The sequence below is a fragment of the Gymnoscopelus braueri genome (genome assembly GCF_963280865.1).
Source record: "Gymnoscopelus braueri genome assembly, chromosome: 1".
Lineage (NCBI taxonomy): Eukaryota > Metazoa > Chordata > Actinopteri > Myctophiformes > Myctophidae > Gymnoscopelus > Gymnoscopelus braueri.
In genome coordinates this window covers 33,585,042-33,602,013 of record NC_137603.1, presented here as the reverse complement: position 1 = coordinate 33,602,013, position 16,972 = coordinate 33,585,042, and the positions used below count along the sequence as shown (strand labels likewise).

Below are 16,972 nucleotides of genomic sequence, written 5' to 3'. Positions count from 1 at the left end.
CTACCCTATTCCCGCATATCTGAGTAAATACCTCCAAAAAGTTAATACTAGAGGGAGCGTTAACAACAATTTGGTACCACCCACCCATAAAACAAACATGGGCAAATTCTCCTTCTACAGCACTGCCACCCAGGATTGGAATAGTCTAACCCCATCCCTCAAAAAATGCAGTTTGCTGGGCTCATTTAAAAGAGCCTTAAAAACTCACCTTTCAGGAGGCCAAAAGAGGAGGTAGTTCCCATTTCCCGACCCCCCCCCCCCCTATTTTTATTTTTTGTTGTGCATAGTGTTATCTTTTTCTGTTTTTTTGTGTTTATATTTGAACTGTGGTGCCACTATGTCTATGAATTTAAAACCAAGGCCCTCATTGGAAACAAGACCGCAAGGACTTTCATGAACGGACCTGTTAGACAAAGTATTTTAAATGTAACTGTGCTGTTTTACATTTTTTGCCTAATAAAATATTCAATAAAAAAAAGGTCTACTAAACCTGCTTCCAATTTTTTATTTTCTTTATTTAACCAGTGCATGGTTCTCAAATATTTTCATGAAAATGTTTTGTGCCAGCTATAGGGAGCATTTGTGTTGTGAATGTGACAACATTTTCCATATATTCCACATTTTATTGCAAGAGTTTTTGAAAATAGACGATCTACAGGCTCACAATGTAGTGACGTGTTGCAACATGTGAGCTTGTAGATCTGCTATTCAAATAGCCGATGCATATAGTTTTAAGGTTAGACCCTCCAGAAAAATGTTATTATGCGATCGCATAATGTAGTAGTGCATAATCAGCCAAATGGCGCAGATTATGCGGGGAGGATTTTTTTCCCCCAAAAGGACGAATAATTGCATATTTCTGCAGAACCTTCCCACATAGTTCATACATTTTCGCAGCTTTTTGCATATTTCGCGACTGATTGATTGATTGATGTAGTTTATTTAGTAAGACATGAGAATAGTACATGACAGTACATAACAGTACATGGAAGTACAAATTCACAATACAAGGTCTACTAAACTGGAACTCTCATTAAGCACGCAGCTTAAGCTTGTTTAAGATGTCGCGACTTTTCCTATAATATAGGAAAATTCGCGACTTTTCCTATAATATAGGAAAAGTCGCGACATATAGGAAAAGTCGCGACATATTATGTCGCGACTTTTCACATATTTCACAACTTTCTGCTTATTTCACATATTTCGCAACTTTTCGCATATTTCGCAACATCCCGCAATTTCACAGCATAAAATCACATAAAAACACCGCATATTTAATCGCAAAATCAAGGATTTTAGCCCGCGTTCTTCTGGAGGGTCTAATTTAGTGCTCATGTGGCCTAAGTTCTTTTGGGCAATGTTTTCCTACATGTGGTTGCTTATTTCTCTCGCAAAATCTGGCAACGCTGCCCACCGTTCTCCACTGACTGACTTGTCGTTGGATTCAGCCTCGGAAGCGTCGTGAAGAGGTTTGTTTATGCAGCACTACTTTATGTGTGTTCATCCGAGAATGTTTTCTACACACTGCGAGAGCGGTGCGCGACTGTTCTCCCATGAAGCCACTCGCTCTCGCCTAAAATACGGGAACAAAGTCGTTTTCCCCCGATGCCCTAAAGTATTGATCCGGATCTGATCGACAGATCGAGATCAGGAATCGATCCGTGCCGATCCGGGATCTATTTGTCGAGAAAGGCGGTGCTGCGGCTTTCTCTCTCTCTCGCCTCTTCTGCGATCGCCGCCATCTTGGATTTTAATGTTAATTTCTGAGATAAAAATGTGTTTCCTGTGATATTTTCGTGTTTAAGGGGGATCGTTTCGTGGGCAAATGTGGACTCTTTGTGTTTTTTGAGAACGATCGTGCGTTGACCCACTGTGTGGTGTCAAGAGGAGACGTGCAAGTGCAGTGAGTATGATTGTGTTTATTTGTTGTGTTTGTGTTGTGTGTCGAGCCCTAAACAGTTTAAACAACGCCTCAAAATACCACTCAGTCTGCTGATAAATATGATCAATGATCAATAACCATGAGATCAACGAGTCATTTATCACAGAAAAAACGTATAAACACATGGGCTGATAAAATGCATCATAGCGCCATTAGTTGAGGGATCAATTACCTCGATTTGCTTTTTTGTGAGTCAAATAGCCTGGTTAGCATGCCGAAAATAGCCGATCTACAAGCTCACAATGCGTCGTGGACGCGACGCATTGTGAGCTTGTAGATCGGCTATTTTCGAGCTGATAGCCCTGTTAGCATGTTAGCTTCCTCCTTCCCCATCGCAGCGTTAGATTGGCAGTTTTGGGAGCCGAATAGCCCCGGGTTAGCACGTTAGCCCGTTAGCTTTCTTCCACCGAAAATAGCCAATCTACAAGCTCACCGCGCGTCGCGTAGGCGACGCGTGGTGAGCTTGTAGATCGGCTATTTTCAAAGCCCTTGCTAGCCCTGTTAGCATGTTAGCTTCTCATCCTTTCCCCATCGCAGCGTTAGCTATGATCGAAGCTAACTGTTAGCTAACTGGCTATTTATTACATGCAAATGAGAGCTCATTTATACACATTTAAAACACATAATATGGTATTATCCGTGTTATTTGTAAACTGTGTCGGCTGCTGTTGATAAAACGTCGGTTCAGTGGATGTTAGCATCTTGCTAGCATGTCAATGTTTAAATCCCAATAATCTGTAACGGCTGAGTTTGTTATTTATTCAAATAGTTACTTTTGATTGTTTATTGTCGGTGAGAATGGGGCATTGTTTTGTGTTTTTGTTCGGCCGAATGTGTTGTTGACGGCACTGCTTTGGACCCAAGCTAGTAGCTTTCATGCCAAGTTATGATTGTTATTATAACTTACGGTTATTATAAGTTTTATTCGTTATAGTTATTTCACTATGATCGTTATCTCACAAAATGAGAGGTATAATTTTCAACTCGGAAAAGTGGTTTATTTTCGACAGAAAATGACGTATTTCCAAAATAGAAAAAAAAGTAACCGAGACCTTTTCACTTGGAAATAACGTCATTTTTTGGTGTGAGTTCAGTTGGTGTTTAAATGGCGTGTTGTTTGTTTCACTTTCAAAGTAGATGTTGACGTGATAGTGTTTCAGTGACGTTAAGCCGTCGTAGCGCAGCGTTGTGAGCTTGTAGATATGTGTGTGTACTGTGTAGATCATCTTTTTGACAAGCGACACCGTGTTGAGGTGAAGTATAATGCTGGGTTCAGACCGGTGTTGCCAGATTGTGCGAGAGAATCAAGTATACCAGGTCTAGGAAAACAGCCCAAAATGAAGCAACTTAAGCCACATGAGCACTTTGAAACCTATCATGCGTTGGCTATTTGAAAATAGCTGTTCTACAAGCTCACTGCGCGTCGCGATGCGACACGTTGTGAACTTGTAGATCTGCTATTTAAAAAAAAATCTTTCATTAAATGTGGAATATTTGGATCTCTTTTTTAATATTCTAACAAATGCTCCCTGGCTGGCACAACACTTTTTCATGAAAATATTTGAGAGCTATTGGTTTAAATAATAATATAAAGAAATGGGAAGCACGCCTAAATAAGCAAGTACACTTTAGAAACAAGCCCAAAAAAACGCAACCACCAATATTTACAAGCAACTTACTACACAAAAACAAGCCCAAAGTTGCTTATTATAAGCGGACGTGGCAACACTGGGTTAGACCGGTGACAAAGCGTGTCGCCGGTACTCTGAACTAAAACCTTGCATTTCTGTTTACTGTGCGGTGCTCACATCCGGTCTGAAGCCCGCCTACTGCATCCGGCAATGTCCAGACATGCGTAACATGCACGCACACAGACCGTTTCCGTATCCGCTCTGTACATACTGCAAAGCAAATCGATCCTAGCCTACTCTGAACACAGCATTACTAGTCTGAATATAGATCCTCAAACCAGACACCAGACTTGTATTTTACGTCAAAACTAGGCATTTTTTACTTTTACTTTTCTCTTCTGTTGGTACCCTTTTAGTAATGTTTATATCTGCTCTTTTTTGTAATTTTGCTGTTTTCTGTATGGGGACTACGGATGTAAATTAGCATTCTTGCTAAATCTGGTGTATTTACACGGCATTGTATGTGTGGTGTTCATTAATATGCGCTGTCCCGTCCAAATAAACGCATAAACAAACTATCTTCTTCCACAATTTTGGAATGCCACAGTCTGTAATTTCACCCACTGAAAAGTTGAGAAAAGGAAGCTGTCACCTGCTCTTCAGACGGAAAGGGCATTTGACCAATCACGACACAGTGTTTATGAAAATGTATTTTCAATTTTTTTTTTTTTTAATTGCCAATTTCTGCTAAACTAATTTAGTTTCCATTACATTCCGAGTTAGACTGTTAGTTGCCGGAAGCGTTTGAAAACTTGTGGGAGCAACACATCTGTCCTGAGAAACTAAATCTGAACACGGCATTTAGTTTGGCTCATCTGGGGAAGTTTAACTCCAATCGATGGATGGAGAGAGGGAAAGAGAGAGAGCGCAGTTGTTGGCAAACCTTGAGGCCAACACGAGAGCCAGCTGCTCTTATCAGCATTTTGGCATGGCCTTTCTTTCAGGTTTCCTTCTGCAGAATGTCACATGTCAATGTGTATAATTACATTGTAAATGTAACACGTTTTGTGTTACGTCAAATGTACAAACATGACCTGTGGTGCAGTTATTATAATGAGGCAAATGAAGAGGCTTCTGTTTGGCATTAAGTGGTTTTGGGGTGTGTTTGTCACTGTACGTTTACTTTACACGTTAACAGATTCATTTAGAATCACGCTTGTATGTTAATGTCACTAACCTTTCATGCTGTGTTGAGGGATTTCATGTACAGATTTATTTGGGCTTGATTCAAGGCATGTAAGCCTAATTATAAAGGCTTTGTTGGTCCTACATTGAGTCACCCAAAGTATTCATTGTGTCTTTGAAAACATTGGAATAATAATAATATTTGGCATCTTTCTGTATTATGTGTCCTTGTACTGTAGTCGGGTGTCTTTTCCTTGCATCTGTTCTAGAGGACCCATGTGCCTATTATAACTGTAGGCATGAAGTATGCTCCATAAATCAATTAACCAATGATCATTAGGCATGGATGATGGCACACACGTCGATATGATCAAGCTTGACAGTTAGCCAAAGTGTAATTGCACGTTGCCACTAAGTGGTGCTACAAGACCAGTGTAATGGTCAGTATAGGCCTTTTGTTGGTTTTCTTTGTTAGAACTACACAGGGCTTCTTTGTCAGAATTACCCAGGGCATAAAATGAACGATGCCAACTAATTCAAGGTGTTGCACCGTCCGTCACTGGTGCATTTAATCAACCACTAGTTGGGTGTTCAATAACATTTTTCATATCTATATTATGCACACATTCATACCTAGCAATTGTCCCATAAAACCACAGTCTTCTACTGTTGATCACTGTGTAGATTCCCTAGATCAGTGGTTTTCAACCTTTTTCATGCCAAGGACCGCTAAATTAAAGATATATATTTGGCCGCGGACCCCCATCTGAAAATGTTTTGTGCCAGGGACCGCCAGAAGAGAAGATTTAGCAGATACACAAACTCGCAGCACGGCACGAAGGCGCTGTGAGCTTGTATATCTGCTATTTTTAAATAGCCAACGTATACAATATGGATAAAGGGGTGAAAATGTATTAAAACTTTTGCTGGGGACCCCCTGGAACACCCTCAAGGACCACTGGTTGAGAACCACTGCCCTAGATGGTTTGGTCTGAAATGTCTTGACCAGGACACATCAACAGTAAATACTGAGGAAGTTTACAAATTATTTTATTTACCCAGATTAGGAAGGTCTTGGGTTTTGAAGTCTCCCTCGTCTCAAACCTCTACTGCATGCATTGATACTTGGATATTGTAGCCATATTTCCCCATTCACAAATCCAACATAATTCGTAATGATATTTTTGTGTCTTTTGTTTTACAAACACAAGGATATGTTTGTTTTTTGTTTTACAAACACAGGATATGTTTGTCTTTTGTTTTACAAATATAGGATACATTGCAATAAAACTTGGCTTTATTGCAATGTTTAATTCAGTTTAGTAGTATAGTTTCACAGATGGGTGTTGAGCCATCTTCACAGAGCTATAACCACCAGAGGGCAGCATAGCATACAAATAAAAGTAAAATCAGTCACAGAATACTTGTGTATTAATTTATCAAATTATGCAGGTTGTAACCATGTTATTTTGCGCACACAGTTACTTGCAGTAGTGTGCATAGATAAGGGTACTTGATGTATATAAGCATGTACCTTAGCTCACAATGCATTCCATTATACCCCCTCCCAATTATGCACATTTTCCCATTGCTGCCAAGTGTTTTTGAAGGTGTGTGTGTGTGTGTGTGTTTGTGTGTCTTACCTGTACTTTGTGTGTCTTACCTCATTTTCATCTCGTTTTTATTTTGTTTTATTTCATTACAATCCAGTATTGTATGTGTCTGTATTAATGTATTGTTATTGGCACGGTCTTGCAGAACATGCCATGCCAACATTTCCCTGCTTGTATCTTGTATGAGTGAGTAACAAACGGAACCCTTCTTGATTCTATTCTTTCTACTTCCTTCTCCAGGTTTCAAATCCTAGACCCCAGTCTTCCCCACCCAAGCGTGTCCCTTCAACTCGGAGACTAAATGCAACTGGACCAGGGGGCTTGTGGTTATGAAGTGGCTGGGCGAATCCAAGAACATGGTATTAAATGGCAGACGACATGGAAGCAGGTTTTCCAGTGAGCAGCCAGTGACCCAGAGCCAGACCCGCTCTCAGCTCGCACAGCGGACGTCCCCGCGCCCTGGCAAGAGCCACCCTAGCAACAGGAGATGTAGTCGCAGTGAGTGAGATGTTTCAATGGTTCTAAACGTATAGTATATCCTATGTATAATCCAATCGCAAGCTAATACTCATCACCACCAGGGCTGGGGAATATATCGATATTATATTAATATCTTGATAGAAGACTGGATATCGTCTGGGATTTTGGATATCATGATATGGCAAAAGTGTTGTCTTTTCCTGGTTTTAGCCCTATTTCATACTTTTAAAAAAAGTGTCCCAAAAAATGTTTTTTTTCACATGTCACAATACAATATTATTAAAAACAAGGTGTTTTTTATTGTTATTTGTCACAGGATTTGCCACGGCCAGCCTGGAGGCAGAGAGGCGCTATGTGCCGACTTCAGGTATGACTGCCAAAGAGCTGTGTGAGAATGATGACCTGACCACCAGCCTCATCCTGGATCCATATCTGGGCTTTCAGACTCACAAGATGAACACCAGGTTAGTGGTAGGGCTGTGAATCTTCTGCTATCTTTCGATTCTGCTTCTTGGGGTTACGATTCCGATTTTTTTTTCAAAACAAATGATTCTCTATTCAAACGTTTTTTTCCGATTCAAAACGATTCTCCATTCAAAACATAGGATTCCACGATCTACTCCAGTCTGCTGGCATGAGAGCAGAGTACATTTTGCGTAGCTTTTATTTTTTTTGAAAATGAGAATCGATTCTGAATCGTCCAACAGTAGAATCGCGTTTCGAAATTTTTTTTTCTGACACCCCTAGTTAGTGGACTCGCTGATATTGCAATATAATAATTCATTTATCACTCACATGACCATGACGCTTTATAAAAAGAGCAGGTCTTAAAGCTAGCATTGGCTTTAAGATCTATTCATTTTGGCATGCGGCACCACCGTGCGACAGGAGTGTAACCTGAGCTTAATAGAACGGTTTTGAGAACCATTGCTGCTGACGGCACTATAGGCATGATGGGTAAATAGCTCCTATCAATGTGCAGAATTCTTTCTGCATTCATCTCGGAACAATTACTACAGGTTGCAGTCAATTTAATTTCAACGTTTTGTCATTCACGTTTGACTGCAGATTTCGACCTATCAAGGGAAGGAATGAGGAACTGAAGGAAATCATTGAGCGCTTCAAGAAACATGACAACTTGGAGAAGGGCTTCAGAGCGTTGACTTCAGGAGACTGGTCTCGACACCATTTTCTCCACAAGACGAAAGCCCAGGAGAAGCTCTTCAAACAACATGTCAGATATCATCATCACTCTAAAATGAGACATGGTTCTTTTGTTTCCAGAATGTCCATCAATACAAGTTTTAACCTAATCTTTATATTTATTTGCACAGGTGTTCGTCTATCTTCGAATGTTTGCCACAGACAGTGGGTTTGAAATTCTCCCTTGTAATCGCTATTCATCGGAGCAAAATGGAGCTAAAATTGTGGCAACAAAGGAGTGGTGAGAAATCCTTATAAATCTCAAGTTTTTATTTCACTTCCAGCCCTTACCCCACCTTCATGTCCTCTCTACACCCCAAGGTCTTACCCCACCTCCATGTCCCCACTACACCTCCCGGTGTTATTACCACACCTTAACGTTCATGGTTCCAATCCGGCTGTCATTTTCCTTCTCTAACCCCACCTTTCTGTATCCCTACACTATTACTGTCTAAGCCAAGCAAAAAACTGCCTAAAAATATACAATATGTGAATATGAAGAAGTTATGATGCAGGGTGCTACTGTATGTTATACTTTGGTTCACTTACATTCTTAAATTCTGGCACTGTAGTGAAGACGTGGCTTTAATTTTTTTTTTTCCCCCAACGGATTACAGGAAGAGAAATGATAAGATTGAGTACTTGGTGGGATGCATTGCAGAACTGTCAGAGAGTGAGGAAAACATGTTGCTTCGCCATGGGGAGAATGACTTCAGTGTCATGTATTCCACTCGCAAGAACTGTGCTCAGCTATGGTTGGGGCCGGCCGCCTTCATCAATCATGGTATCCGTTTTTGTAGTGGATAGTTGACATGACATGATCATAACTGATAACGCGAGTGAAGTCTTAGAAGGATTTTAACCACTTAAACTCTATATACTTCATTGACCGGGGTCCCCGGTTATTGATTCCAGCTGTTACAATTCCAAACATGACCTGCTTTAATTACTTTAGTCAGTAGCTTAGTAGCTCAATGACAAAAATTCGATTGTCTTTTGTGTCCTATGTATTTAAGTTCTAAAAGTTAACAAGTATAACTAAATGCTACTTTTTGTTACTTTTTAATTCAACAATGGCAAAACAACAACAAAATTATGCAATGTGGCCCTCTGGAGTGAGTGTGGAAATATAGTGGCCCTCTCCATCATCAAAGTTGCCCACCCCTGCTCTACACCAAATCTTTCCCGAAAATAGCCGATCTGCTAGCTCAACAATGCGTCAAAACGAGCTGTGAGCTTGTAGATCAGGTATTTCTGCCAAATGTTTGCCTCTTATGACATGCCAGAATAGGGACGCTAGGGTTCAAGTGGTTAAATTAGAATTTTAACTCATTCCCACACATGATGAAGTTTGCCCTGGGTTATGATGTTTTACTTACAAGTTCTGTCCTCTCCCATTTTTATTTTCAGACTGCCGGCCAAATTGCAAGGTAGGAGCTTTAAAAACATCATCCTTTGGTGATACATGTAGCATGCAGAGTAACCGCTTGATGGTAATGTAAGTGTTTTTTCTTTCAGTTCGTATCGACTGGACGAGACACGGCATGTGTCAAGGTTTTGAGGGACATTGAACCAGGAGAGGAAATCTCCTGTTACTATGGAGATGGTTTCTTTGGAGAAAGCAATGAATTTTGTGAATGCTATACATGCGAACGGTAGGTCCTAAACTTTTATTTATGTTGTAACGACAAAACAGAGATGTGTAATCAGAAGAGCCGATCAACAGTATATGCAGAATTGTGTAGATATAATAATGATTTAGTTCAGGAGATAAAAAAGTGTGAATTCAGTTTACATACTTATACAGTACTGGATAAGTATTGGATAGTTGCATGGATGGATGTGCCATGTACACACACACACACACACACACACACACACACACACACACACACAGTGTGTATATGGTGCTAAATGGCACTAAAAGTGGTTAATCATAGAGGGACCTCTTCTGTCTTAAATGTGCTTTGTCAAATGTGCTATATTAGAGATACCTAAGCTGAAGAACCAGTGGAGAACCTCTAAAAACCCATACCATAACCACTTCTATGTATGTTGTAGAATGTAGTTAAAACTGTAATGACTGTGTGCTGGTCACTATGTGAGTGTTCAACTTGTGACTTAGGCAATAAATAACTGAATAACCACAGGTGCATATAGGATAGCATAACGTATCTTTAAAAGGACCTCATATCCTTGGCTAAATGAGCAGTGAGCACAATCCCATAATTTGTTTTAGTTGTTCAAATGCAAATTAATGCAGAAGTATCTTGCTTGGTCCAAAACACACTGAAATATGAATGCATAAATAAATGGGAATGTTTGCGGAAATGATTAAGTCAGTGGTTCTCAAAGTTCCTTGGGGGGGATTCCAAATGTACCCCTATGGAACCAAGGGTCAATTTGGTTCCATTTGTACACTCACAGAGTTATGAGGGTCCCTGAAATTATTAGCGAGTATGAGAACCACTAGACTAAGTCCAGCCAATAGTTGTCTAATGAGGATAAATGTAGCTTTGTGTAACATAACATTTTGTTTTATTTATTTACAGTCGAGGAACTGGTGCTTTCAAATCTAAAGTGGGGTTGCCAGTGGAGGTGCCAGTTATCAACAGCAAATACGGGTTGCGGGAGACGGACAAGCGTCTGAACAGGCTGAAGAAGCTAGGAGAAGGGAGCAGGAGCTCAGACAGTCACTCTGTCGGCTCCCACACCGATGTAGACTCTCAGGAAATGCCAAAAACACATCCATGTAAGAGCTCTCTTTATAATACAGAGCCTTTTTATATTGATGCACACCATTCTTGGAAATATGCAATAACCTACACCAATGAAATATAAATCAGTTATACAGTATTTTATATAGTAGTCAATTAGTTTGTTCCGTGCAGGCATATTCTAGATTGCTTAGTTTCTAATCTTTCTTTGTTTGGCTGACTGAATGGAAAAATGTGCCCTAAAATAAACAATGTGTTTTCTTTTCTTTGTAGCTGTAAGGAAAAGAACTTCTCCTGGCATGAAGTTCAGCAAAACCAGGACTCAAACCAGACAGACTCTTTCAAGAGCTCTTAATTCTACCTCACCTTCTAAACAAGGTCACATAAACAATAACAGGGTACCAAAGAGACTCAAATCCCCATCCAAGCCTTCACTAAGTAAAGTCCAGTTGCGTAGTCGCGGGAGAGGGGCAGAGCCCAAGGCATTGGCCAAAGGAGAGAATTGCCGGCTGGGTCATGTGGAGACAAAGGGGACGCAGACGCTGTGTAAAGGTCTCGTCATCAAGAAAGAAAAAGATCCACAGGGAACGATGCAGCAGACTCTGGGCCAGCGGGGCTGCCTGACCCGTCACGCGGCCAAGGAGAATAACAATCTACCAGGAGCACCGGGCTGTGAGGGGAGCCAGTCTTGCACTTACAGAACTCGCAGGTCCACGCGGACCCTTGTAAAAGCCCAAGAATCTGCAGGCGGAGTTAAGCTGGAGCCTAGTGCTTTGGATGGCTTGAGTCCAGTCCCTGGTGGGGTGGTCATTAAAACAGAGCCGGCTGACATGGAGGAATATCTCCACCACGGGTTAGGGCTGGAGCAGCCAGGACTAGAGGCTAGCTACAGCAGACAAGGATCCTGCACCCGGCGCAAACGTGTGTCACGGCTCAGGCCTGAGAGGACAATTAAATGCGAAGACACGTATGGTGAGTCATTTGTGCCGGTAACACCAACTACTCACACTGGCAACTTCACTGACTGTAGTAATATGCTACTGGGCTACAGTGACCGGCACCGGGACTACAATGGTATTGCAAATGGCAGCAAGACCCTCCGCAGGGACAAGGGCAAGAGTACCTGCCGGTCACAAAGCAAGTCGAAGAAGAAGCGTCGAATCACCCGCTACGACGCACAGCTGATCCTGGAAAACAGCACCGGTATCCCCAAGCTGACGCTCCGCCGGCGGAGGGACAGCAGCAGTAGCAAGAATGACCCCAGTGAAACGATCGGCTCGTCCAGCACGTCGGCCTCCGCGGCCAACCCAACGTCCACCTCCTCCAACAAGATCAGCATCAAGTTCAGTAAGGACCATGACAAAGATAAGGGCAGCTCATACGTTGCCAAACTGAACAATAGCTATTCCCCTGTGAGCCACCATAGCTCCACCAAGCTGAAGATCCAGCTGAAGAGGGAGGACGATGCTCGGAGAATAGCCCAGGCAAAGTCAGATCAGATCTCCTACAACGGAGACACGGGTCATCAGAGTATGGAGTCCAGGAATGGTGCGCATCGGACCCAAGGTGCCCTGGCAGAGTCGACATCTGAAGATGAGGACGACGATGAGGATGATGAGGACGACGATGAGGACGACGATGACGACGACGACGAGGAGGATGACGACGAAGACGACTACTTTGACAATGAGTTCGAAGACGATTTCATTCCACTCCCACCGGCAAAGCGCCTCCGACTCATAGTGGGCAAAGACTCCATAGACATCGATATCTCCTCCAGGAGGAGGGAGGATCAGTCACTGAGGCTCAATGCATAAATTAAATGCAGAACAGGTCTGCTTCCTCTAATTGCCTCCTTGGCTGCGGGTGCTCAGCTATAGTCAAGAACTTGTAACGACAAAAACACAGAATTAGTGGAAATGGCAGCACGCCAGGAATAGAGTAAAACATGCAACTTATAGTTCAGTTTCACATTTTGTATTGTGGAATAAATCAGACTAAGCACCTTTTTCTGCATTGTGCCTTCATCAGAGCAACGTCTAAACATGATGGTACTAGCTTATTTAAAAGATACGCAGCTACCAACGTGTTTTGATGTAGCTCTGATGAAGGCACAGTACTGAAACACGTCCACAATGCAAATATGAAATGAGACAAAAGTCTTACATTTTTTATTTTAATCTTGACTGCCTCTAGTTTCACGTATTTGTAACTTTTTTTGTTTTTGGTTACAAGCTCGATGCATAAGCTCTGGAGGTTATCACTCCTACTGTACAATGTAAATATAGATAACGATGACTCACTAATCAACTGTTGTTGATGTAAAACAAGTACAGTAATTTAAAAACAAATGTGGCTGAAAATCTAAAAATGAACATTATTAAATTAAAGGAGCTGTTAACCTAAAACAAATCTCTGTTGTTCACTTAAGTTGTATTATCCACCATCAGCTTATTAGCATAATTTGAGTTCATACTAATGCAGATGACTTCACATTGCATGGGCACAATGACTTTGCTCATCCAGTCTATTTGTTAGGTGCTGATAGCTAAACATAAGCTGGGGGAAGTTGTTGGGTATGTTTCATATTATCATTTGTCTTATTACTCTGGTAGAACCCTGTCAAGTAAAAAGTAAGAGAATTTGTTTTTCTTTAACTGTTCCTTTAAGTGAATGCACTTGTTATATTCATAATGGACATGGATATTGTAGAAAGTGTACAGTATGGTGACTATCCCCTCTGTCTCATAGGCAGATTTTTATTGAGCTTTTTGTTTTGTTTTTGTCTCATAGCTTGTAATTTGTGTGGCAAACCATACGTAATGTATGGAATGGTTGGTCCAGAAGCATCCTGAAAATATGCGGCAGTTTAGTCTGAAATCTGTGCCATGTTCTCATTATCCAGTGGTTTCCTTGCGAAGAAACACTGGAGTTCCAGTGGCTCGGTGATCAGAGTGCTTTCTGTGCAAGTTGAATGAGTTTGACAATGACACCAAATCTGAAAGAAAATGTGCTAATTATGAATTGAGTCCCCTGTACCAACAGAAAGGCATTGAAAATAAACCATTTAAGTTTAGATGTATCATGTATGGATTACAACAGTAATGCATGTTGACAGTTGTAATAGAACAGTGTATAGGTGAATAAACTCCAGTTGCTCATTCACTGTAATCAAATCGGATTCATCCTGTTTGAATTCCATCATGTAAAAACACAGTACAATACAGTCAAGAGATGACGGTGTACAAAGGACCAATTCGTGGGTTATTGGAGTTTTGAAACCACTGCATAATGGTTACCTGGTACAAATGATTGTTCAAACCTCTTAACCCTTATCATTTTGATTGGTAGCTCAAAATCAATACTCAATAGCTTACATTTGTAAAGGTTGTCTATTCTTATTTTTTGTTTTGTTTAAATCTGTTATGAATTCATAAAAGTAATGTACAGAAAGACTGTTCCATTGTTCCCCAAATCTGTGGATTATTTTCTCTCCAATGATTCATTTATATAGATCACATTGTAGGACATTCAAGTTGGCTTCCATTGACAGTGGAGGTATTGGGGCGGGGTCATTTATTCATTAAAATGTACCAACTAGCTTAGAATTGGATGTGCTCTCTTCTTACTGCATCTGTGGTGCTACTTCACTTTGTCGCCCTCAAAAACCAGGCTTCTTGTTTAAAATAACAGTCCTCTAGATCAGTGGTTCCCAAACGGTGTGCCGAGGTACGCTGATGTGCGTGAGACAAGGCCAGGTGTGCCTTTGGAGTTTTTGACAACCACACATTATTCCAATATTAAATTTGCTGTATCGGCACTAATTTAGCAATACAGAGGCAAATGATGTACCCTAAAAATATATTTAAAACTGGTCATTATAGGCAAATATTTCAATTTTATTTGTAATTCCACAAATCTTAAAGAATAGCAAAATGGCTGACCTACAAGCTCAAAGCAGTGAGCTTATAGATTGGCTATTTTCTCTGAGTACAGGTGTGCCTGAGATTTTGACTTGCCAATTGGTGTGACTTGGGTACAGAAAGTTTGAAAACCACTGCACTAGATTGGAAGATGGTGGCAGAATTTAACAGCTAAAGGCATTGTTTTAACCACTTCTATCTGTAACCTCTTAATAGGCAATATTAGGCATATATCTAATTTCAGTTTTTAACTTGCCAAATTATGTGAAAAATGGTTTATCCTCCAGCCTTAAAAAGCCATGGTCGTATTTATTATACAAAATTTGTAATATGATCAAATTAAGTGAAGAGTGAAAACGCTGAGCTAGATTTTTGTTTTGTCCCCCCCTTGTCTAGACAATTTTTTCAACAGCCATCCTCAGTCCTTCTGTATATTATTTTATTATATTATTTCTGTAGTGTGCAAGTCATGAACTGCCGCGTAGATCAAGGGATCAACATATGAATGTCAAACCCACTTTCTTCTCTTCATATGTACTGTTCATATCACCAGCAGCTGAACCTTTCCATTCTGTTCCAGGTGTTGCGTCTGTGTGCTCTTTGTTCGATAGACCGCTGTCCACATTTCCAATTGATGACTTTAAAAAACAAATGTGAATAGTTTGCGGACCTTTTAGAGTGTTGCGTGGGTAGTGGGAAATATGTAAAGAGAATTAAAAATGGGCAGTGCTTATATTGTCCAGTATGTAAATCATGTGAACACATCTTGTACTTATTTAACAGTTTTGAATACTTGAAAACTATATAAAGTTTCTTTGTGACTCTTGTTTTCTGTGCCCTATTTTGAGGTGTATTGGACATTGAATTAAATGTAATATAGTCTTTTAAAACCATGGGTGACAGGAGTTGTATTTATATTTGGGCTACATAACTGCAAGTAACAACCCAAAAGATCTAAGATATTGTCTTGAGACACAAAATAAATGTTGTGTTTTAATATACCTCTGTTAATACATTGAATTACAGATTTAAGGGGACGCAATGGAGACACTTCTGGTGAATTGTCCATTTCATTGTTGAAAGACAAAATTACAATATTGACATTTTCATATTGATTGGAATATGTGTGATATTGGACAATTCCATATATTGTGTGTGTGTATGTATGTATATATATATATATATATAATGTATATTAATCACAGCAGGCATACATTTCAACATAAGCTGACCCATATTTTGTTCTCAAGATTTTGTGGTGAAGAGATAGAATATCCCTTTTTAAACAATATAGCCAACAGTATTTATTGAAGTTTACAAATGAACAGAAAATGACTTTCAGTTATATCAAACAACAGTCCCACCTCTACGAAAACAAAAACAAAGATGCAAATACCGTCAGTACAAAAACAATGCAAATGCATGAATTAATAAACCAAATACAGAAAGAAAAATACAAATATACATACAAAATAAATTGTACAAGATATTAGCACTTCACACAATATTAAATTGGCCTGTATTCCTCTAGCATTATAATTTAAAGTAGGATTAAAGTCCAGCTTTAATCATTTCCATTAGTGAGATCTCTATTTTTGCAGGAAGGTCACAAAACCTCCCCAGCAAGGCCATGCAGCACTTGTCAAAAAAAACAAAAACACAAAGCCTTCTTTTTTAGATTGAACATCATTTGTAGCAGAGTGGCTCAGAGCCTCTGACTGAAGACTAGAAGCCTAAAATAATTCCCCCGGCCAAGGGGGATTCCCTCTTGAGCTAGTGCAGTGGTTCTCAAACTTTAATTTCAAGGACTCCCATGGGGACACATTATGGCCTCTTCATTTTCCCAGCATAGCTATACATTCGTTCTATTCAGGTGATGATAAGGTTAAATGGAAAGTCTCTGCTACACTAAATGGAACCGATATTAGCTGTTAGATTACATTGAGTACCGAATTCTACAACTGTCTAATACTGTATGTGGGGAGAAAACCTATGATCTGAATAGTCATTCTTATACAGTAAATTCTATCATTGAACTACCTTCTGGCAGGTGACATTATATGGAACCCCCTCAAGGCCCCCTAGGGGTCCCCAGACCCCAATTTGAGAACCACTGCCCTGGTCAAAATAGGGATGACCCCCATACATACACTCATGCACAAACCTGAATTCACATGTTGAGTGTGAGACAATAGTTCATTACAATAAGTAAGTAATAAAAAGGCATTTATTTAGACCAATGACCTTGGGTGAATAGCTTAAACTTGTTATGCCTGAC

The 16,972-nt window shown here is 40.3% G+C and overlaps 1 protein-coding gene across 1 annotated transcript; it reads left to right on the top strand.

Moving 5' to 3' along the window:
* The first annotated feature begins 1,459 nt into the window (after window positions 1-1,459).
* On the top strand, window positions 1,460-15,516 carry kmt5b (lysine methyltransferase 5B). Its single transcript, XM_080427191.1, has 10 exons — window positions 1,460-1,903; window positions 6,612-6,869; window positions 7,168-7,315; window positions 7,920-8,085; window positions 8,186-8,295; window positions 8,672-8,838; window positions 9,465-9,484; window positions 9,573-9,709; window positions 10,607-10,806; window positions 11,045-15,516. The coding sequence occupies exons 2-10, from the start codon at window positions 6,701-6,703 to the stop codon at window positions 12,586-12,588; spliced, it is 2,661 nt and encodes an 886-aa protein (XP_080283317.1). The 5' UTR covers window positions 1,460-1,903; window positions 6,612-6,700; the 3' UTR covers window positions 12,589-15,516.
* Window positions 15,517-16,972: the final 1,456 nt, after the last annotated feature.